The sequence below is a fragment of the Sprattus sprattus genome (assembly GCF_963457725.1).
Source record: "Sprattus sprattus genome assembly, chromosome: 14".
Classification (NCBI taxonomy): Eukaryota; Metazoa; Chordata; class Actinopteri; order Clupeiformes; family Clupeidae; genus Sprattus; species Sprattus sprattus.
Window position 1 is genome coordinate 21,640,794 of NC_137912.1, and position 22,500 is coordinate 21,663,293.

Here is a 22,500-nt window from a genome sequence, read left to right on the forward strand (position 1 = left end):
TTTAGTCATTTTATTTTCATTTTGAGGAATTAGATTAGTTTTTTTAGTTTAAGTGTTAGTTTAAGTTGTTCAGGTATAATGAAGAAAGCCTTGATTTAGAGAAGCTGAAAAGGGTAGGATGAAAGATGAAAATATGATTTAATAAAATTCATCCAAGATCCTTTTTATTAGACCGTGTATCTGAAAGTAACCCTGGTGTGTGTGAGTGTGTATATATGTTTTTGTGTGTTTGTGTGTGTGTGTGTGTGTGTGTGTGTGGCGGTGGGTGTGTGTGTGTGTGTGTGTGTGTGTGTGTGTGTGTGTGTGTGTGTGTGTGTGTGTGTGTGTGTGTGTGTGTGCGTATGTGTGTGTGTGTGTGTGTGTGTGTGTGTGTGTGTGAGAGTGTATTCCCCCGCATTTCTGAGCACTGTCCTTTGATGTGTCACTGTTCACTTTTGACCCCAGGCACAAACATTAACGAGGCTCTGCAGCGGGCGGTGCATATGCTGATCAAGGCAGCCAATCAGGGCCTGATCGACCAGCGCTCCGTCTCCATGATCATCCTGGTGTCCGATGGAGACCCCACTGTGGGTGAGTGCATACTCTCAATTCAACTCAATTCAACTCTACACAACTCTCAGGGAAACTAAACTTGATGGGAAATACATAAAACTCAATGCAGACTCTGTTTATCCAGCTCCATGGAAATGCACAAAACTCTACAGACCTCTGTAGTTATCACATTCAAACTCTATTCAAACTCTACACACTCTATTTCTCCATTTCTACAGCTCTATGATAAATGCACAAAGCTCTCTGGGAAATACCAATACATCAATACAGGCTCTATTTCTACAGCTCCATGTGAAATGCACAAACCTCTACGAAAATTATATTTACACCAAACTCTTTGGGGAACATTCAGAACTTTATGGAAGCTCTATTTACAAGGGCCTTTGTGACGCACACAAAACTCTATCTATGCAAACTCCACACAAGGCACCACAAAATCCCTCCAAAGCTCCCATGAAATTGTATAACATTGCGTGAAGTTATCCATTCTGGTTCAAGGGGGCACCAACTCTACTGCTCTTCTCTACATAACTCCCCCCCTCCCTCTTTATGTGTGCAGGGGAGATCAAGCTGAGTAACATCCAGAAGAACGTGAAGCGCATCATGCGTGAGGAGTTCTCTCTCTTCTCCCTGGGCATCGGCTTCGATGTGGACTATGACTTCCTGGAGCGTATCGCCATGGACAACAGGGGTGTGGCTCAGAGAATCTACGCCAATCACGATGCTGCTGAACAGCTAAGGGTACGATGAACACATTCCTTTCTTTCTATTCCTTCTTTCTTTTCTTATCTTTTTGCTTCTTCTGTTCTTTTTCTTCTTTCGTCTTTTTTATTTTCTTCTCTTTTTTATTTTTTCCTTCCTTTTCTCCCTCTCTTTCTCTTCTCTCATTTTCTTGTGTTTTTTCTCACTATATAAGTATAAGCACAGTAAATGTTTCTACATTACAAGGATACCTATTCCTGTGTCTACTTTAAATACAAATATGTGACTCCTTCCTGTCTCTCTGTGTCCACTTCCTGTTCTCTCTGCAGGCATTCTACAGCCAGGTCTCCTCTCCACTGCTCAGGAGGATCACCATTCAGTTCCCGGAAGGTTCCGTCTCGGACACCACACAGAGCCACTTTGACAAGTTCTTCAGCGGTTCGGAGCTTGTGGTGGCTGGGAAACTGCAGACTACCGGATTCCCAACTCTCCTCAGCTTCACCACTGCATCTGCTGTGAGTGTGACCTCTGGGGTCAAAGGTTAAAGGGCAGTAGGCTGGGCATGAAGACAGAGGAAGACCTGATGACCCAACCTCGCCTCAGTCAGAGTGAAGTGATGTAGATTTAAAGGATTTAAGATTTAGGGGAGGCTTTTTCATCATGGATTTAATGAACCTTTAGATTTAGGGGTGGGTTCTTCATTATAGATTTAATAAACCTTTAGATTTAGGGGGAGAGTTCTTCATTATACATTCAAATAAGCTTTGGGCCACTTGCCACAATATACCTTGCCACAATTGTACTAATGTGTGTTTTATTTAGTTGGTGTAGATTTATGTGCAGTTACTTGTATGTGCGTGTGGATGTAATGTGAATTTGTGGTGTGTGTGTGTGTTTGTGTGTGTGTGTGTGTGTGTGTGTGTGTGTGTGTGTGTGTGTGTGTGTGTGTGTGTGTGTGTGTGTGTGTGTGTGTGTGTGTCCCAGGCCACCATGGACATGACCCTGCAGACAGAGACAGACATCCGGGAGCTGGATGCCATACTGGACCAGCAGCAGCATTCTGTAACTGGCTTTGCTCGGCAGATGTGGGCCTACATCACCATTAACCAGCTCCTGGCAGAGAGGTGTGTGTGTGTGTGTGTGTGTGTGTGTGTGTGTGTGTGTGTGTGTGTGTGTGTGTGTGCGAGAGAGAGAGAGGGAAAGAGAGAGAGAGGGGTGAGTTAGTGTATTTATGTTGTGTGTGTGTGAGAGACAAAGGTGAGTTGGTGGGTTTGTGTGTGTGTGTCTAATGTGGTGCAGTGTTAAATCCCAGTGTCTGGTTTGATGCAGTGTCTAATGTGATGCAGTGTTTAATGTGATGCAGTGTTTAATGTGATGCAGTGTTTAATGTGATGCAGTGTTTAATGTGATGCAGTGTTTAATGTGATGCAGTGTTTAATCCCAGTACCTAATCTGTTGCTGTGTGCAGGGCTCTGGCCCCCACTGCAGCGAAGAAGCGTAAGATCACGCAGCGCATCCTGGGTTTGGCCGTGGAGCACCAGTTCGTCACGCCACTCACCGCCCTGATCATTGAGAGTGACACCGAGAAGCTACTCGCTGACTCACCCAAGGACCCCAAACACGGCTGCTGCTCAGGTGCCTGACTGAAATAGCACAACATACATATACAATAAATAACACAAGAAGCTTCCTCTTATTCTTTTTCACACACAAATATAGGTGAAATATAAGAAATCAAATCAAATCAAACTTTATTTGTACGCCGCATTTCATACACGAAGGCGCCTCAGAGAAAAGGAAGGAAAGAAAATGGGGGGAGGGGGGTTTACAAATACTTGTAAAGAGACACAGATAGAAAAATAAGTAAATGTAACCACACATGATACCAGGGCACCACATTACAGGTTACATAAATGTTAATTAAATACATTTTACAGATTACAAAAGAGATGTGTGTTCTTTTACTTTATTACAAGTACTCCATTCTTACTTGTTATCTTACTCTTCATTGTAACTGTGTTTGCTGCCACTTGTCTGACATACAACACTGAAAACTGCTGCACCTACAGAGACGGAGACTCTCTGCTTGGGTTCCCCTTGGGTTTGAGCACTGTGAGAGATACATGTGATGCTTAAAGTGAGGATGATCATTAATATCCTCTCGGCCCTTTCCAGGTATGGGGTCCCTCGGCATGCGCCTACCTGTACAGCAGATGGTCCACAGCCGCCCCCCCCCTTGGGCCATAGGAACGGTCGCTCCCACCCCCAGCCCGGCCACCGGACACATCACCGTAGGTGAGGAGGTTACAGGACGCCCCCCCCCCCCATCTTCAGCTCCTTTGTTTTCCTATAAGAGTTTTTCTCTCAACTGATTCAATTTAATTGAATCTTTTCTTTCAAAAGGGTGGTGGTCATTACACAAAAAGTACACTGCTTGCTTGTGATTCACACTAATAGCTGTTGGCCTGACTATCTGGCTTAGATTAAAAAAAAGTTACGAAGAAAAACTTTTTGGAACTTGGACCATTGGGGTGTTTTGCAGCTGTTTTCAATCCAATAAAATGTATATAAATAAATGTACTTTATAATAATGTTTTATAACAGATAATACAATTTATTACGCCACTCTTTCACACATGACTGTTTACTCCCTCTAGTGGACAATGACCCCCACTTCATTATCCATCTGCCTAAGAGGGACATGGATGTGTGCTTCAACATCGACTCCAAACCGGGCAACATCCTAAACCTGCTGTCTGACCCTGGAACAGGTAAACACATCTGTTCCGATCCCTACTCCGTAAAAGCTTTCAGTCGGGGTCCAGATCCAAATCACATTTATCTAGATTAATCTATCAGCACCATCTGATAAGGCATAGCACTCACCTGTCTGCTTTTCATTGAGATGCCATCAGAGAAGTGAGCTTCATTATATTAGTCTGGTCTATTCGACTGTAGCAAAATACTAAAAGTCAACACAGTGATACATTGTAATTGTTTTATATTCCCTTTTAATATTTTCATTAAAATAAAATCTCTCTTTCTCTGTTTATCAGGTGTGGTGGTCAATGGTGAGCTGATCGGTTCTAAAACACTGCAGAACAACAAACTGAAAACGTACTTCGGCACCATTGGCGTGTTCTACAGATCAGAGGGGGTGCGGGTGACTGTGAGAACCGACCGGATCGACGTAGTGGAAGGGAAGAACAACCACTCGTTCTCATGGGGGGGCACTGCAGACCTCATCACCAATGGGTATGTGTGTGTCTATGTGTTTGAAAGTCAATGTGAATGTATAGGAATGTATTTAAGTGTGTATTGCTGTGCATTCAGGAGCATATGTGTGTGTGTGTGTGTGTGTGTGTGTGTGTGTGTGTGTGTGTAAGGAAATGTGAGTATATGGGCCTAGATGTGTGTTTTCATAGGCCTGTCATTTAGTCTTATTTGTAGTCTTAAAGTGTGCAAGTTTGTGTGTATGTCTATCCTTTCGTCGATCTATGGATTTCAGAGTCTGAACTTCCTAGTATAAGCTTTCATCTAGGAGGTAGTGTGAAGATGCTTGATCCAGTCATCAACCTGAACATCATGCTATTGGTTCTTTAGGGTTAAAATCTCCATAGAGAAGGACTCCAAGGTTACCGTGGTGGTCGACGGGAGGATCTCGGTGATGGTCCTCCTACATCGCGTGTGGCGGAAGCACCCGGTGAACGTGGACTTCCTGGGATTCTACGCCCCCAATGATAACCAGTACTCAGAGCGGGTCCATGGACTCATTGGTAAGCCAACCCAGGAGGCTAGTTCTGGCCCTAACACAGCTCTGTTGTTAGGGAGAACCGTTACTGAGTTTACGCACTATCTGCAGAACTCTCTGCCCCTCCTCCGGATGCCAAATGTTGAGATGACATTTTGGGGCTGTGTCTGCCAATCATATAACCCATCTCCCAACCATAGGTATACAGTATATACAGTACATTCAACCATAGATATATACAGTACATTCAACCATAGATTTATACAGTACATTTAACCTTAGAAATGTCAAGTACAATCAACCACACTCGGTCAGATCTAGCCCTTATCTGTTTAGGTTTAGGTCTGGACTACCCCCTGCCCAGTGGTGTAGTCCAGAGTATACGCAGGTATACGGAGTATACCCACTTATTTTTTAGTCAGCATTGCGTATACCCCCTTCTCAAAACAGGGCATTTATGCTGTGCTGTATGGGCTGCTTAAATTAAGAGTATACCCACCTCTCCAGGGACCACTACACCACTGCCCCTGCCCCTCCAACCACCAACTGTTAAGAGAGTTGGGGGCTGTTCCTGGCAATCCACATTAGGCACTCTGAGATTCTTTTGAATGAAAAGTGCGTTAAAAATAAAATAAATTATTATTATTATCATTAATCATACCCCCACACTCACTCTCTACTATCTCAGCCGTACTTTTAAATACAAACTGAGGTTCAGTTTGAATACCCCAGTAAAGTTTACATTCTGTCGAGCCATATAGCACTACTACTACTGGCACTATACCATGAAGGAGCTTTTTAATGGCTTTTGTCACGCATTTAGTTGCTTGTGTTCATAAACATGTTTGTGCTCGTCTCCTTTCAGGCCAGTTTGCCAATGAGCCTGAAGTGAAGGTGTTCAATATTCATGACGGTCCAGACCCCAAGAAGAAGGAGGCCACCATGGACGTGAAGGGCTTCAAGCTGTCTGTCACCAGGTACACACACACACACACACACACACACACACGCGCATCACTACTGTGTGTATACTTGCTGCTTATGTTCTAATTAAACACTAAGGAATTGTTTCACTGTAACATTAACCTTTATGCTGTGTGTGTGTTCTATAGAGGCTGGCAAAAGGACTACAGGGAAGATAAGAAGAGGGGCACAGACATTTTCTGCTGGTTCGTCCACAACAGTGGAAAGGGCTTCATCGACGGTCACTTTAGCAACTACATCGTCCCCTCAATGGACAGCTTTCTTCCTGAGCTCTGATTGGCTGAAGGATGCACATGAAGAAAGATAATTGGGCGTTTCTGTGGGTGGCCAATGTCATTTGGTCAGGATATGCACAGGATTGTGGGACATGGAGTTCAGACAGTAAAAATCCACCGCGCACTGAGCTACTTATAAAATACACACTCTGCTTTAAAAAAAAAAGGTATCAAGCTAATTAGAAGATTGTAGGTGGATGAGATATAGAACAAGGACTTTTGCTTTCTGAACACCAATAAATTAAATTCAAACCTTTATAACATGTTATAACAAGAGACACAAATCTCAAAATCACCCTTCTATTCCACAGTAAGGCCATTCACTTCATTACACAGGTCTCTCCTTCTGCAGCCAGTCCAAGCTGTAGCATGTCACTCGTCTTATAAAACAGAAGCTTGTTTCCAAGCTAACGGTTTCCAAATATGGCCGACAATTTACTGTGAATGGATTTACAGTGTCCGGTGGAGCTAAGAACACACCGATCAATTATATTCATGAAAATATTAAAGTGAATTATGTGAAAAATGTGAAAATATTTGTCATAGAACTTAATGATGAACCACACTAACATGCGGGCCAACATTGATTTTTAAACAGCTGATATGTAACAAATGAAAATGCACTTCCAATGACGATGGTGTACAGCGTGTTAATGTTTCAAAAAAACAGATAAAGATAAGGCATTTCCTTGTTTAGATGTTTTAACATGACAACTGATTTTATTTGTGGATTCGTCTTTTCCTTTTTAAAATTACAGTATATGAAATAAAATGGAGGACAAAAACCTACAAGAAAAAGCACATTTTGTTCAAGTTTATGGGGATGGCAGGGTGGGTTGTACAAAGAGGAAGGACCAGCTGGGAGAGAAACATGTACAGATAGATGCAAACCCTGGTACCGATTAGGCCCAAAATTGGCAACCTTTCTACCCAGATCCAGCCCAAATCTGGCCTTGAAAAGGACCATATCTTCTTTTTTTGGGGGGGGGGGGGGGGGGGGGGGGCAGAGAGGAAAGAGCACAGATAGATACAGTAACTCTGGTACTAATAGGGCAGGGCTGGACCAATGCCAGATGTGATGGATTCAAACCAGGTGGTGGCCAGTCAGTGACAGATCTGATGAATCTAAACCAGGCTGTGGCCAATCAGTGCCAGATCTGATGAATCTTAAGCAGGCAGGTAGGTCCCGGACTCGGCTGTTATGTGGAGTAGCGTGAGTGGTGTGAGGATCACTCTGACACAGTAGAGCACTTCACGCCCCAGAGGCTCATGGGATATCAGCTAAGCCATCTTAGAGAAGTCCTCATAGGGAATGGCCTCCACTCTTTTCCCCTTCATACGACCCTGGCAGACAGAAACACAGACACACACACATTATACAACTCCCTTTATTCAAAATAATAGAATACTAAGTGACATAATATGTCCACACCTTACATCCGCCAATTAGGTTTCTAAAGACCACATCCCAGCTTCAAACTATTCACTATTCAGACCTCTACACCCCTTGTGAAATCTCCACTAGAAACATGTCAGATGATCATATTTATACACTGGATACTGCAAAGGCTCTCCAACTAAAGCTTCAAAATTAACCTAAAAGGGGTTCATTCTAACCTGGGTCCATTTGTGAGGGAACCCTGGTGTGGATATACGTAGGTGTTAAGACTAGTTAGATATTTGTAACTAGACTCACACATCATCTCACTGGTTCAGAAAGTGCCTGTCCACCTCATACTCACCGAGTCCAGCATTAGAGTAGCAGAAAACTTCTTCTCTTCGATCCCCTCCAGAACCGCCTCAGTGCCCCTGTACTGTCCGTTCACAATAAGAACCCGCTTTCCTGCAGAACAACACAGCGAGAACCTTAAAGACAAACTACTCTAGTACAGATCAGACAAATGCTGCCTTTAGTTTTATCCCAGAAGAGATAAGACAACTTGAAACGTGTTCTCAGCATTTCTCTTTTGGAGAAAATCAGCTGAAGCCTAGCAATGGAAGAGGGACTGGAAATGGAAAGCGGTTACCATGGTGACACCTTACCTGATGCTGGGATGACTGTTTCCAGGTGGGTTTGGTCCAGTTTGAGTTTGTCTCCAGAGTCAACCATCTTCACAATGGCTGTGAATTTGTCCTGGACCTCCTAATTAAATTATAAACAGATACACACAGGGCCTTCTTGGTGAAACAGAACATTTGTTCTTCTGATTGGGTTTGTGTGTTTGTGAGAGAGAGAGTTAATGTATGTGAGTGTGTGTGTATGTGTGTCTCACCTTTATCACCCCCTTCTTCTTGAAGTACTTCTCTCCGAGCCTCTTTGTGACGATCTTCACCACGATGTCCGTGTGAAGCCAGTTGTCTAATTTCACCATCTTCTTCTTCTGCTGCTGCGCCTCCATCTAAAAGCAACACAATGAGAGGTGAACTGGGAAAGCGGTGGGAGGACTGGAGTCGTGATGAACGACAAACAGAGGAAGAGGAGATCGTACCTCCATGATCTCTTCCAGTGCTGATTTCTTCTTCTTGTCTTTGGAGTCAGAGCTGTGAGAGGCGTCCTTCCTCTTGACTGAGGAAGAGGAAGCTGCTCGAAGAGCACTGGCCCCCAACGACGGACTGAGAGGGTGCAGGAGAGAAAGAGACAGATGGATAGAGGCATAGAGAGAGAGAGAGAGAAAGAAAGATGGCAAGGGTGATGGTGAAAAATAGAGGGGCAGTTAGCAAGGGGGGGATGAGAGAAAAGTACAGAATAAATATCAAGGAATGTGAAGGGTGTGTGTGTGTGTGTGTGTGTGTGTGTGTGTGTGTGTGTGTGTGTGTGTGTGTGTGTGTGTGTGTGTGTGTGTGTGTGTATTACCTCATCTTGACTAAAGTAGACACTGGCTATAAAAAGCAGGAACTGCATGTAAAGGTTGTGGTTTGTGTGTGTGTGTGTGTGTGTATGTATGTATGTATGTATGTGTGTGTGTGTGTGTGTGTGTGCACGTGGTCTTATGCCTTACCCTTTAGATGGACCAGCAGATGATGGACCAGCAGAAGAACATGCACCCTTACTGAGGTTGAAAGTCACTGGAAAAAAAAGAAAAGAAAGACACACAAGTGGATTAGTGGTCCAATAGGGAGTCCAGCTACAAGCTAACCTGTGTGTGTGCGTGTGTGTGCGTGTGTGTGTGTGTGTGTGTGTGTGTGTCTACTGAATTTAATGACTGAAGTTTACCTTTCTCCTCCTCACTCTCCCTCACCAGCTCTGTGTAGACTGACTCCTCCTGTGAACGTAGGAGAGAGGTGTAGCACATTAACGACACACTTTAACACATTACCCGACACACACATACACACTTGTAGTTGAAAGTCTGTATAGTGCAGTTCTTTACACAGGCCAATTTCTATTGTGTGTATAGCCGCAATTTGTATTGTGTGTATTTTATTGTGTGTCGTATTATGCTACTGGATACCTTTATTTCCACACACACACACACACACACACACACACACACACACACACACACACACACACACACACACACACACACACACACACACACACACACACACACACACACACACACACACACACACACACACACACACACACACACACACACACAGCTGACCTCTGGCTCCTTGCCCGCACGTCCTCGGCGGACCTGGTCCTCGATGAACTTGGCGCTGCGCTCCTCGTCATCCAGGTCCTGCTTCTTCTTCCTCTCCTGCTCCTCCGCTCTGCGGATGGTCTCGGGGTCGCGGTCCACCCACTGGATGTACCAGCCCTTAGGAGTCTCATCCACCTTACACAGGCCTGAGTCAAGCACACACAAGCACACACACACAAACAAATGTGTTACACAGCACTTGAAAGTGTTTGAAAGCGTGTATCTGAATGTATGTTTATTTAGAAAAAAGTATGTGTGTGTGTGTTTTTTTGCGTGTGTATGTTTTTCAGAATCTCCTTAACATAGTCTAGTTTTAGAATCACACACACACACAACGCAAGTCTTAAAGAGGACTTGAGTGGGGATTATGTGTGTTTGCTTGTCTGTGTGTGTGTGTGTTTGCTTATCTGTGTGTGTGTGTGTGTGTGAGTGTGTGTGTGAGTGTGGACAGAGTGAGCGTCATCATACCCTCTCTGCCCAGCCATTTGGTGAAGTCTGTGAGCGTCTCCCACTGAGTTGAGTTCATATGGACGTGCTCCCGGTCACCGATGTACTCGTTGTAAATTATGTTGTTATGCACTCGCTTGGTGCCTGTATGGGGAGAAAGATGAGGCCTTACGTCAGTACAAGCCAAGACACACAGTTCCTAAACAAAATATCTGTGAAAACAGGTATTGAAAGGAGTAGTAGTAAACCAATGAAACCAACTGGGAGTAACACCATGCAGAGTTATGGGATGTCTTCACTTACCAAACCGCCGGCGAAGAAGCTCCAAAAAGTCAGTCTTGAATTCACTACAGAATAAAAGTAGGCAGTTGGGTACCAGGGATAACGAAGGTAAATAGACATAAAAAGCTCGATAAGAGCTAAGGATCTAAATTAAATCTACAGAGAACAGCAAATCGTTTTGGGAAGTTGTAACATCAAAATGAACATTCGTTTTGGTTTCGTGTTAGAAGTTCTACAATAACTTTGCCTCATCATGCGTAACAGGGACGTAACTTACTCTGAAAATAAGTCCATAAACTGGTTTGGGTCTTCTGAAGCCAGCAGCAACTGCCTCTGGTGAGACTCTGACATACAGTGGCATTTGAAGCCATTCTGCAAGCAAATGGCAACAAGAATATTAGCAGAACTGGCACTTTGTTTTAAAAAAAAAAGAAAATGTGTTTAGAACCTCGGCGGCGGTTCGGACATAATGGTGCAAAAACAATGTCACATGCATCTTGCGTCTTAATTTTGATTCTTACATATATTGTACTGCATCTTGTTACATGTTCAGGCTTTGAAAGCTGTGACTGCTGGCTATGCAACGGAAGTGTACCAGATGCAGTGCAGGAGGAGAGTGTAGGCTACTTAGTTGAATGGCTAATGCTAGCTAGTACACTCTTGATGGCTAGAAAGGTAGCCGTGCTTTTCAACCGTGCCGATGACTAGACGGTGCTCAGACAACGCTAACTGTAGTGACTTAACTTTACTTAATGTTAGGTAACGATTAGGATGAACATAAAATTAACTTTATTTCACTCACCTCGTCTCGACACTGTTTCTGACACATTTGACAATACCATCGCAACTTTTGAAGACCCTTGGATTTTATCCTGTTGCCGATCGCTTTAGGACTAAGGAAATCCGCTTTCCCCATATCTTATTTAAAGCGTTTTACAATAACTTCAAACTCTGCACACTTTGTTTAAACGGAAAAGATATTAGCACGTTTTCTCCTTTCACGTTACCCCTGTTGTGTTGTTTGCCTTTTGGCGTCTACCGGTATACGTCATCGAATTTTAGGAACATGAAGTATCGCGAGATACCAGTCCTATTACACTTTATTTGCGCCTGCGCTGTCGGGCCAGTCTGACCTTCATAGATCTGAACATGTTCGCCAGGACCAGCGCGGTGGTGTTCCTCCCACAATGGTAACGTTTGGTTTACTTATTAATACATGTTTACCTGTAGTTTGTTATTTACAATGTAATAATTCTGCAAAAGATTTAGAATGTTCTGTGGTTTTCTGTCAGTTCAAGTAACGTAACAGTGGCAAGGACGCGCTAAGCTGTAGGCCTCAGCTTGCTAGCGTGCTGGCGAATGAACGGCAAAGTTGATCTGTCAAGTAGCTAACTAGAGGGCAGCATTCAGGAAAAATTGGCCTGGCCGTATTAACAACACGCGTTTAACTATCAAAATTGAATCACAATGGCTACTTAAAACTAGTCAGTCGCTGCTTGCTGCACTTTTCGTACAAGAGGTTGTATAGTTGTTCCCAATGCCAGCTAATGGCTTTCGTTCGCATACATGTCAATGAATGTTAGCCATAGTAGCCTCTTAGCTGACGTTAGCTTAAGTTAGCTGAGGATCTTTTACCTTTTGTAGCTTAGCCCAGCTAACAAGTCACTTTTCTGTACATCAAATCATCATTCTACATGTGAAATGGTAAACTGCTGTAAAATACTTTGCAGCATTGGTCTACAAGACATAAAATTGAGTTGCTAGCAGGTTTACGGAATGTTTAATGTCTAAATGAATCTCGTTTACAGTGGGCAGGTCAGGACCATGGCTACCTTGAAGGACAGTAAGTACTTTTTAAAACAGCGTCATTATACAACGAACTCAACGGCATTTTAGGCTAATTTGAAGAAGGTGTACATTATGCATTGTGGAGGACAAATAATTCATGTTGCTGGAAATGATTGGTCATGTTTGACTGACACTACCGTCTTGCACCTGTCAATTCTAGTCACCCTCCGACTGAAGTCCGTCAAGAACATCCAGAAAATCACCAAATCCATGAAGATGGTAGCCGCAGCCAAGTACGCCAGAGCTGAGCGAGCACTCAAGCCAGCTCGTGTGTATGGCACTGGTTCTCTTGGTAAGTGTTGCCATGTCTTGGGGGCACAGACACTAGTTTACATGTTCACCGGATGACTTTGTTCTTGTTACCTTATCTTTCTTACATTTTCATTCAACTGATATATATATTCTTTTTCTCAAAGTTTTTTTCAGCAGGGTACATTTTCTAATTCCAATTAAACTCATGACCTTGGTACAGTGCTTGCCCTCTTGTGCTTTCTGTGCTTGAAATGTTCTCATGGACTTGTGATGTTGTTTTTCTTTGCACAGCCCTGTATGAAAAGGCAGAGATCAAGGCCCCAGAGGACAAGACCAAGCATCTGCTCATCGGTGTGACCTCTGATCGTGGTCTCTGTGGAGCCATCCACACCTCTGTTGCTAAGAACATCAAGCTCCAGATCGCCAACCTGACCGCCAGTGGTAAAGAGGTGATGGTGGTCAACGTGGGCGACAAGCTCAGGGGCCTGCTCCACAAGTATGTGCATTTGCTCTTTTACACACACACACACACACACACACACACATACACACATACACAGAGCAGAGTTTCTTGCGCTAATGCACACTGTTGCACATGCACACACTTTCTTTTGAGAAGGTACACACTCACACATTACTTTGTGATTGCTGTACATTCCTTGAGATGGATCCACCCCTGCCTTGGGATAAATCCCCTTTATAGTATGATACAAGGTAGCTTACACTATTGAAATTCCACTTAATGGTATATTTGCATCTGCCTAAAATGTCTCCACTTTCAAAGTATATGTTGTCATACATCATTAAAGACTGGGATTTGCTAGATCTCTTCATGACCGTTTCTAAATGCGAATGCAAGGATCAGATGCAGTGATTTTAGTTTGGTGGGTTAATCTGTGCCCCCATGATGTGTGACTGCAGGACTTATGGCAGTCACATCCTGCTGAACTGTAAGGAGGTCGGCCGCAAGCCCCCCACCTTCACAGATGCCTCCAATATTGCTACCGAGCTGATCAACTCTGGTTACGAGTACGACACGGGCTCAGTCATCTACAACAAATTCAGGTACTTTAGCCTGTCTATCTATCTCTGTTAGTTTCTCTCTGTCTATCTCTCTAGCCGTCTAGCTCTATGTGTCCGTCTAGCTCTATGTGTCCGTCTCTCTATCTTTCTCTCCCTCTGAACCAGGGATACACTGCAATACTTTTGACAGTTATTTTAGGGTTATACACAACTTCTGGATATAGATTTGTATTAGCTTTCTTCATTTAATGTATGGCCCTGTAGAATGATGTAAGAGATTATACAGTATGCATGCTATTATTGGAGTAATACAACCGGACATACAGGTATACTGTTGTGCGAGCAGAATGCACAGATTTAACCGCATTAGCTTAAGAAGTGTGACACGTGATTGGATGTGTGATTTCCTGTTTCAATGTGATGCAGGTCTGTAATTTCCTACAAGACGTCCGAGGCACCCGTGTTCTCCATTGAGACCGTGGCTAATGCAGGTGTGTGATTTGCCCATCGAACTACTCGACTGTCAGTCTCATTTCACAGAATCCTCTTTGTTCTGTTTGTTTTTCTTGTGTTCCTTTCTGCCTCTCTTTCTTTAGCTTCCTAAATGTTTTAAATCCATGCCATTTGTCCATTTGTCCCTTGTTCTTCCCTTCTCCTCCCTTTCCTACCCTTGACAAAGGCTCAACAGGAAGTTCTGCTATTGTTTCTGCAACTAACATTTATCAGAAAGTAAAGTGCATAAAAAGCCTGTAGGAAATATGAACTTGATTGTAAAGATCTTTAACTCAAACATCTCCCTCCCTGTGTGCCTCTGTAGAGACTATGGGCATCTATGATGACATTGATGCTGATGTTCTGAGGAACTACCAGGAATTTGCTCTGGTCAACCTCATCTACTTCAGCCTCAAGGAGTCCTCCTGCAGTGAGCAGAGTGCCAGGATGGGTTCTATGGATGCTGCCAGCAAGAACGCTGGTAGGTGGCCACACACACAAGGCTTTTTTGGTTGGTCAAAATAGGCCTGAGGCTAGTTTAAGAGAGCCCATTGAGTGGAGACACACTTACACACTCAGTCACCAGGGGATTTCCTTAATGACGTGAGCTAAAAGATGCAGTGGTTGTGCCTGGAAGGAAAAGACTCGTTAATAACGGACTAGCCACACGCACCCGCACAAGGTGTGGACACTTAAAGCTTTCAGCATTCTGCTATTGCCGCAACAAGGTTTCAGCATTCACCCCATCACTTCAGGGACCGAACATGCCCCAATGACCAACATTCATTTGTTTATTTGTGACTTATTCTTTCCTTCCACAGGTGAGATGATTGACAAGCTGACCCTGACCTTCAACCGTACCCGCCAAGCTGTCATCACCAGGGAGCTCATTGAGATCATCTCCGGTGCTGCTGCTCTGTAAGTATGGCTCTCTAACTCGCACACGCACACACACACACACACACACTCGCCACACTCTCCCTTTCCATAGATGGTCTGTCATGCTCTGTGTCTAACCCTCACACATTGACATTGCCTTGCATGATTCACCAACACATCATGGTTTGACCTTGAGCTATCTCCCATTCTGTTTCTCACTTCCACAACAGGCTATGGTTTACCTGATATGTTCATCTTCTCTAATAGCTACCATCTCCTTTCCACTGTCTTTGAAACTCATTCCTATGATATACACTCCCCCTGTGAAATGGGCCTAAGCCTACCACATAAATGTACCATCTAGCACAACCTAGAGGTTCAAGTAATGGGGATGTATAAACTCTTAAGTTAATGGTTGCTTATTTACCTTTACACGTCTTTTGTTTTGACATGCATATGATTTTATCCCATGTTGCATGTGATTTAATCCCATCACTAACCCACTAACATCTCCATCTTCCGTTGACTCCGTTACACCCTAACCCTCACAGGAACTGAGAGGTGACTTTGAGTTAACCTGATGTGGGGCTTGCCTGTAGCTTTCTCGCTTGTAGAAGCTTACACACCTGCATAAAAGTGTGAAGAGGCAACACAAGCTGTGTGTGTTTGTGTGACCAGAATGTACTGCTGCCTGAGCTTTGTGTGTGTGTGTGTGTGTGTGTGTGTGTGTGTGTGTGTGTGTGACCAGAACTTACTGCTGCCTGAGCTTTGTGTGGGTGGGTGTTTTGGAGAGTCTAGTCTCCATGTCCTTCAAGTTCAATTTGTCGAATCACAGTAATGACGCTGCACAAATTGGCTTAGCATGGGGATCCTGTCCGTTATAGCAGCATCTATCTCTGCTGTAATCCTGTCGTTAACTTCAGTGCATTCAAATATTGTATTCAGTGTGCTCCTGCTCAATTGAGACCAAGACCTGCAGTCATATAAGCCTTCATGGTTGAGCTGGACAACTCATTTTTTAGTCCTTTAGATGTGGTTTGCAAATAGTGTATACAGCACTTTAAAAAAAGAAAAAAAGATTTTGTGTGCTGCAGTGTATACAAGTGCTGTAATGGACTACAAAATGAGTCATGCCTAGTCGTGTGTGTGTGTGTGTAAAAAGCATAATTCTAACATGGTGTTTTCTCCCTGCAGATAAGTGGACAACCAGCCCCACCGCCTGCGTGGTTCTGGCGATCATCCCTCCAGTACTTCATTCAGCTGGTCTCTACAGTTTATGGACATACGTGCTTCTATTTGTACAATATCTGTTAACATAAATAAACTACTCTTACAGAGAAATGTTCCCATTGGTGTGTTGCGCCTCGTCACATGGAGGTACTTTGAAAATAGATGTTTTATCTGATTACAGAAATATTAAAATTGTCTCTACACCGCGCTCTTGTGCTTATAGTATCATTGACTCAGAAACTATGGTGTAGCAAAACCAGTAAAAACGTGACTTTACTGTTTGAAGTTTGTAAAGGTTATCAATAATAGTCTCCCTCTGACTCGCCAACACACACACACACACGATGCTCTTTGAAATGAAGACGACAATGAGCTAACGGTACCCACACACTGTTGGGTAAATCCTTCCATTAAGCAACCAAAGTGATCCCTAATACCAGGCCTTCCCCTCGGCTTGTGATCTACCCATATAGTGTTTCTCCGACCCGATTAGCAATTACCGCCAGCGACACGTCGCCATCACTGTTGTTCCCTATATTTGCTAATCACATAAGTGCCGGATCCTCTCCGATATCCGATGGAACAACAACTATTTCTTTATTAAATACTATGGGGCGGGACAACACGGGGATCAAATTCGGCGCGTTGGCCACCATAAAAGTCAGTGAGGTGTAGTATATCTGAGTCTGTATCAAAAGGTGAAGTTCGGGGTCAGTGAACGTAGCTTAGTCAATGTGGCCGCCCTTCCACTCTCACTAATAAATGAACGGGCCCAGGGGAAAGTTTATTTGGCCAGATGGCGACTCATTCATTATTCAATCAGCTGTCATCAGACGCTGCAATCTGAGGTCGCCTTGGCAGAGCTGCACCACTACGCTCAACATGAGAGGTCTCAGAAACGTTATCCGGGATAAAAAGCTCTTATTTGATGCACCAGACTATTTTAAGTCGCAGCGAAAACAGTCGCAGTGGTTGAGGTTGATTGGGCGAGTCCCAAGGGCTTTGTTTAAGTTTCATTGTTTGGCCCCGATTGCATTACAAACTAGAAAAGTGAAACGTAACGTCAGAATTTCTGCAAATGGAGACTAGGCGATGACTTACAGGACTTCACAATGGTTTATTTGTGTACAACTACCAATTAGTTTCAACCAAGGCTTCAACAATAGAACAAAACTTTTCTTAGTTACACTAATGCACTCTTTGTCGTGATGTTAACCCCAGTCAGGCCAACTAACCAATGCCAGCACAATCGAGGATGCCTTACAGCCTGCATATTATGAATCCGATCGACTCACTCGGCAATGGATTAGTTTGGTAAAGGAAGATGGCGGGTCCTGCAAAAGCGCCAAACCCCTGTTCTTCTAATTGATAAAAACAGTAACCCTCTTGCTTATTTGTTGTAATTAATCGCACAAATATTCGAGTATTAACATCATGAAGAGGAACATCGCTTGTCGGACGTAACGGCTATTAGGACGGCCGGGAAAGGCCGGCGATATGTGTGAGAACTATGCCCGCTCTGTGTTGCGGGTGTCGGTGGCTCAGATTTGCCAAGTGCTGGGCTGGGATGCAGTACAGCTAAGCGCTTGTGATATGCTCTCCGATGTTCTGGACCGCTACATTCAACAGCTGGCTCGAAGCTGTCATCGTTATGCCGAGCTGTGTGAGTAAAACGTATATTCACACACGCGTGTGTTTACTATCGCAGTCCTAGTCACGTTGTTGCCAAGCGCCTCCCCCTCGATGTCTCTGTAGGGCTAGCTATATTTCTTAGCCTGTTGCTGTGACAATGAGAGATCGAGAAGTAGAGGTATATCAATTCCAGGCACAGTAATCATGGTTTTAAAATACAATCTACCACTGGTAGTTAATTTGGTTCCCAGTTTTCCCCGAACAAATGCAATTAGTTTGTTTACATTCGTTCAGAATCCTTTAGCATCCCCTATAGCATCCTCGCATAGTAGCATTCACATTTCTGTTTTATTGCAAACACGTAAACACGGGCTCATAAGTGGTTTTCAGAACACCCATCACCACTTTACTGGTGTTATGGTCATCGGTTACCCAATTCAGTCGCCCTTAATAATCGCAATATCCAGCTAATTTATAATCATAACATCACTAACTCTACCGCTTTCTTCTACCGTTGTTTTGAGCATTCCTGTGCCTACTTGGATTTCACTCTCTTCTTTATCCTCTTATATGTTGAAAAGTTCTAATGCATATTTTCATTCTTCTTCACCTCTCTATTTTTCCTGATTTTCTTTGTTTTAACTTGGAAAAGTAATGCTGGTTAGCTAAGAGGTTTATTATCAGAGGTGCTTTAATGATGCACTAATGTGAAAGTCAGAAGCTGTTTTTTAGAAGGAGTGTGAAACCTCTCTCTCTCTTCTTCTCTTTCTCTCTCTCTTTCTCTCTTTCAATGTCTTCCTCTCGCTCAGATGGCCGGACCGACCCGGTGTTGTCGGACATCGGCCGGGCCTTCGGGGTACTGGGGGTGAGCCTGTCAGAGCTGGAGGACTACGTGAACCACCTGGAGCCCGTGGCCTTCCCTCAGAACACGCACCTCTTCCCTGTCGCCAAGAGCAGCACGCTGCAGTTCCCCTCTCCCTGTGAGGAAAGGAGGGACTACATCCCTGACTACCTGCCACCCCTCGTCTCCCTGCAAGAAGGTAAGATAGAGAGAGAGAAGGAGAGGAAGAGAGATCACATGCACTTTTATGTGTGTGTGTCTGTGCGTGTGTGTGTGTGTAGGCAGTGGTTAATTTGGGCTCGAGTGCTCCGGAGCACCGTGTAGGTATGTGTTTAGGATGGCCTTCTGAAAGAAAGGGATGGGGGGAGAGGGATAAAAATGGAGAGAGAGAGATTGATCAAATGATTGCTTTGAGGTTGTTTAAAAAAAAAAAAAAGACAAAAGTACAGTCTCACTACTAATCAACAGAGATTTTGAACCCTCACTGACGTCTTGGTAAGAGAAGTACAGCACACACACACACACACACACACACACACACACACACACACACACACACACACACACACACACACACACACACACACACACAGTAGGGCAAAAACATGTCATCAGAAATCACAGGTCACAGCAGTGCAAATGCTGGACCTCCCATTGGAATAGCAGATTACCATTTTCTCTTATTACCGCAATATTTATAATTATTATATTATACTAGAAAAATGCAGTAATGAAAATTCTTTATTATTTGCAATTGATTTTAATTAATGAGAATTTAATAACAAAAAATCGCAGCAATCATAACAACTTTTTTTATTACCCCAATCAAATTCAGGCACTTTTGCCTGCACAAAATCACAGCAAACCCTTGCAAGTTCCTGGTCGGATCACAATTTGTAGGATTTCTCGCAGGAAGTTCCTACAAGAAGTAGGACCTAAGTAAGAACCTCACACTGGGAGTATGGATCATCATTGTGTTGTTTGCGATCACTGCTGATGGAATCCAATTGGCCCACTGATGAAAAGCACAATGTGACATACTTAGAGGCACACTTCTTAAATAAAATATTACATCACATTGCATTTACAGTGCCTACAGTGCAATAGCTCTGACACTTCTCCAAGCTCACTTCTCCAAGCACACTTTTCCAAACTTCCCTCCCTTCTCTGTCCTTAAGGAAGTGCTATGTAGACTTACTGCTGCCCATTGCAAAGTGTTGGAAAAACATCCCCTACATTTTAGGGCATGGAAGAGGTTTTTGAATTGAGTCCCAACACGCTACCCATTCAAATAGCTACAAAGTCTGTGCATTCCGTACAAAGTTCACTGATATCTGCTGATTAACCCTGTTGTTGTGCTTTGATGGCTTCTGTTTAATCACATCGGCTGTTTGCAAATTGAATTCAATTGATTTGAATTAAAACCCTTTATTGTCATTGTATTTGCATACAATGAAATTTGGATTTGCAAATTTCTCTTTCTGACGCCACTGACTTCAGCCCTGCTAGCGGCTCTGTGCGTGGGACTTGTGTTGGTGGAACGGTGAAAAACAGTCTAATACCCCCTTAGGGAGGTGGGCCATAATTACGTAAAGAGTCACTAGTGATGTGCACATTCACCATTTTTTATATCCAAATATATTCAACAGTGTCCACGAACAGTTATTCGGTTACTTGCAGGGTTGGACATGAGGCTACAGTAAAATAAAATACAAATAAACCTGTGTGTGGTGTGTGTGTGTGGTGCGTGTGCGTGCGTGCCTACCATCTCCACATATTTACGCAGGCATTATTTTAACGGGAGTATTGACTAAAATATCCCACTTGTTCTCATCTTTTCCTACAAATCAAAGCATGTCCACGACATCAGAATAGGGATATACGTATTCAACTAGTTACCGTTTGCACCATGACTTTGAATACTAATATCCCCATTTGGATGTTGATTGGGATCATGATCCCCCTCCATGATCCATAGGAGTCAGCACGTAAGTTTATCTTGGCTCTAGCCTCAGGCGTGTGGAGTGACTTCAGGTACCCCACATCCCACCCGGTTTTGATTTGATTCTTTTCTACTGGTCGCAGAAGCCAATGGGTTGGCCTGTTTCAGTGTGCGGTTTGTACATGTAAGTATGTAGCATACATATTTATGGCACGCGTGTTTGAACAGAAAGGACGTGTGTCAACATAAAGGTGTGTGAGGGTGTTTGTGCAGATCCTATCACCTTTCACCACATGTTGGAGTTGTTCGTTGGAAAGTTTTTATTACTGCTTTGTATGAACGCTATATCCAACCTTGGTCTGTGTGTGTGTGTCTGTGTGTGGTGTGCGTGCATGCGTGTTTCAGAGAAAGGCAGAGTATTAGCTCCATATGTATCATATTTATCTTGTGTGTCGAAGAGCGAGCGAGTGTGTGTGTGTGTGTGTGTGTGTGTGTGTGTGTGTGTGTGTGTGTGAGGTGAGTGAGTGTGTGTGTGTGTGTGTGGAAGTGAGTGTGCACACTGTGGTCTTAAATGCTTCATTAGTGCCTCTAATGTCTTGTTGTGTTTTGTTTGACTTGAAGGAGGGAAAGTGTGAACTAGAGCTAAAGAGAGGAAGAAAGCGAGAATTCCGAGGATTGAAGGAAGGATGTAAAGAAAGAGAAAGAAAGAAAGAAAGAAAGAGAGAGAGGGAGAGAAACATAGAGCCTTGATTCCCTGCCAGGAAAGCTTCCGATGGGAAATGTCTGCTCAGTACCCATGCTGGCACTACACACACACACGCACACACATTCACATTCATTCACTCACTCTCTTTTTCCTGTTTTTCTTTTTCTCTGAAATGCTCTCTCTTTGTGCCCTTCTCTATTTCTCTCTGTTTACCCCGTCTATATTTCCCTTTTTTATCACTCTCTTTCTACCTTTCCCTCACTCTCGGTCTCTCCGTTACCCTCTTCTTTCTCCCTCTGTTGGTTGTTGTTCTCTCTCTCTCTCTCTCTCTCTTCATCCCCTCCACTCTTTCCCTCGCTTTCTCTCTCTTCTCTTCTCTCTCTCTTCATCCGTCCACTCTCTCTCCCTCCCTTTCTCTCTCGCTCTCTCTCTCTCTCTCTCCCCCCTCTCTCTTCATCCCTTCCTCTCTTCCTCCCCCCTCTGTGGGTGTCCCTATGGTTCTCTCTCATGTCAGAGGGTCCTGGGGTTCCCGGCGGATGGAGACATTCACAGCAGGACCACTGAGCAGTCAGACAAACGCAGAGGATGTGTGTGTGTGTGTGTGTGTGTGTGGGGGGGGGGGGGGAGGGGGGTAGACATAGAGGGGGTGCTTTAAGGACAGGCACGTTAAGTGTCAGAGGTTTGGGCTATGATGGCAGACAGTGTGTGTGTGTGTGTGTGTGTGTGTGTGTGTGTGTGTGTGTGTGTGTGTGTGTGTGTGTGTGTGTGTGTGTGTGTGTGTGTGTGTGTGTGTCTGTGTGAGAGTGAGTGAATAGCTGTACCCACTGAGGGAGAAATAGAGTGCAAATATGCGTGTGTATGTGTGAGGGGTTTAGTGTGTTTTTATTATGTATGTGTGTGTGTGTGGGGGGGGGGGGGGGTGTGTCTGTAGACTGGCAGGCAGGGCAGGAGGGCTAACTGGGCCTGGAGCCAGAGCTCAGCTGGGTGCCACTCCGCCCAGAGGAAGACACCA

At 44.0% G+C, this 22,500-nt stretch overlaps 4 protein-coding genes across 5 annotated transcripts in view; 3 read left to right on the forward strand and 1 right to left on the reverse strand.

Annotated features, from left to right (window-relative positions):
* itih2 (inter-alpha-trypsin inhibitor heavy chain 2) overlaps positions 1 to 6,265 on the forward strand; it is a gene marked incomplete at both ends in the record, with an annotated part of 11,867 nt that extends 5,602 nt beyond the window's left edge. Inside the window, 11 exon segments of the mRNA XM_080850856.1 lie at positions 445 to 570; positions 1,112 to 1,293; positions 1,584 to 1,769; positions 2,239 to 2,378; positions 2,723 to 2,889; positions 3,430 to 3,549; positions 3,912 to 4,025; positions 4,311 to 4,509; positions 4,858 to 5,030; positions 5,871 to 5,982; positions 6,118 to 6,265. Of these exon segments, the coding sequence (XP_080706982.1) occupies positions 445 to 570; positions 1,112 to 1,293; positions 1,584 to 1,769; positions 2,239 to 2,378; positions 2,723 to 2,889; positions 3,430 to 3,549; positions 3,912 to 4,025; positions 4,311 to 4,509; positions 4,858 to 5,030; positions 5,871 to 5,982; positions 6,118 to 6,265 (1,667 nt within the window).
* A 1,050-nt stretch (positions 6,266 to 7,315) lies between these two features.
* kin (Kin17 DNA and RNA binding protein) lies at positions 7,316 to 11,663 on the reverse strand. Its single transcript, XM_080851024.1, has 12 exons — positions 11,446 to 11,663; positions 10,921 to 11,015; positions 10,665 to 10,708; positions 10,383 to 10,505; positions 9,876 to 10,060; positions 9,479 to 9,527; positions 9,264 to 9,330; positions 8,754 to 8,877; positions 8,538 to 8,663; positions 8,308 to 8,407; positions 8,007 to 8,107; positions 7,316 to 7,608 (listed from the first exon to the last, which is right to left on the reverse strand). Exons 1-12 carry the CDS (start codon positions 11,557 to 11,559, stop codon positions 7,546 to 7,548), a joined length of 1,191 nt encoding a protein of 396 aa, XP_080707150.1. The 5' UTR covers positions 11,560 to 11,663; the 3' UTR covers positions 7,316 to 7,545.
* Positions 11,664 to 11,757: 94 nt separating this feature from the next.
* On the forward strand, positions 11,758 to 16,575 carry atp5f1c (ATP synthase F1 subunit gamma; the record flags this gene model as incomplete). Of its 2 annotated transcripts, XM_080851006.1 has the most annotated exons (9): positions 11,758 to 11,833; positions 12,452 to 12,486; positions 12,652 to 12,783; positions 13,035 to 13,239; positions 13,665 to 13,808; positions 14,193 to 14,257; positions 14,584 to 14,739; positions 15,080 to 15,176; positions 16,332 to 16,575. In XM_080851006.1, the coding sequence occupies exons 1-9, from the start codon at positions 11,793 to 11,795 to the stop codon at positions 16,333 to 16,335; spliced, it is 879 nt and encodes a 292-aa protein (XP_080707132.1). In that variant the 5' UTR covers positions 11,758 to 11,792. The 2 variants fall into 2 exon arrangements, with proteins under 2 accessions (XP_080707132.1, XP_080707133.1); XM_080851007.1 differs by lacking the exon at positions 16,332 to 16,575 and having other exon boundaries at positions 15,080 to 15,180.
* A 1,218-nt stretch (positions 16,576 to 17,793) lies between these two features.
* taf3 (TAF3 RNA polymerase II, TATA box binding protein (TBP)-associated facto) overlaps positions 17,794 to 22,500 on the forward strand; it is a 71,331-nt gene continuing 66,624 nt past the window's right edge. Inside the window, exons 1-2 of the mRNA XM_080850858.1 lie at positions 17,794 to 18,030; positions 18,809 to 19,039. Coding sequence (XP_080706984.1) covers positions 17,865 to 18,030; positions 18,809 to 19,039 — 397 coding nt within the window. The 5' untranslated portion in view covers positions 17,794 to 17,864. The remainder of the gene's footprint in view (positions 18,031 to 18,808; positions 19,040 to 22,500) is intronic.

What these genes read in the sequence shown, in the direction of transcription:
- kin (XM_080851024.1), bottom strand. Translation starts at nt 11,559, where the DNA reads ATGGGGAAAGCGGATTTCCTTAGTCCTAAAGCGATCGGCAACAGGATA. An exon ending in AGAAACAGTGTCGAGACGAG is followed by an intron (nt 11,016 to 11,445) that starts GTGAGTGAAATA and finishes ATTTGCTTGCAG; the next exon opens with AATGGCTTCAAATGCCACTG. An exon ending in CTACTCTAATGCTGGACTCG is followed by an intron (nt 7,609 to 8,006) that starts GTGAGTATGAGG and finishes TCTGTCTGCCAG; the next exon opens with GGTCGTATGAAGGGGAAAAG.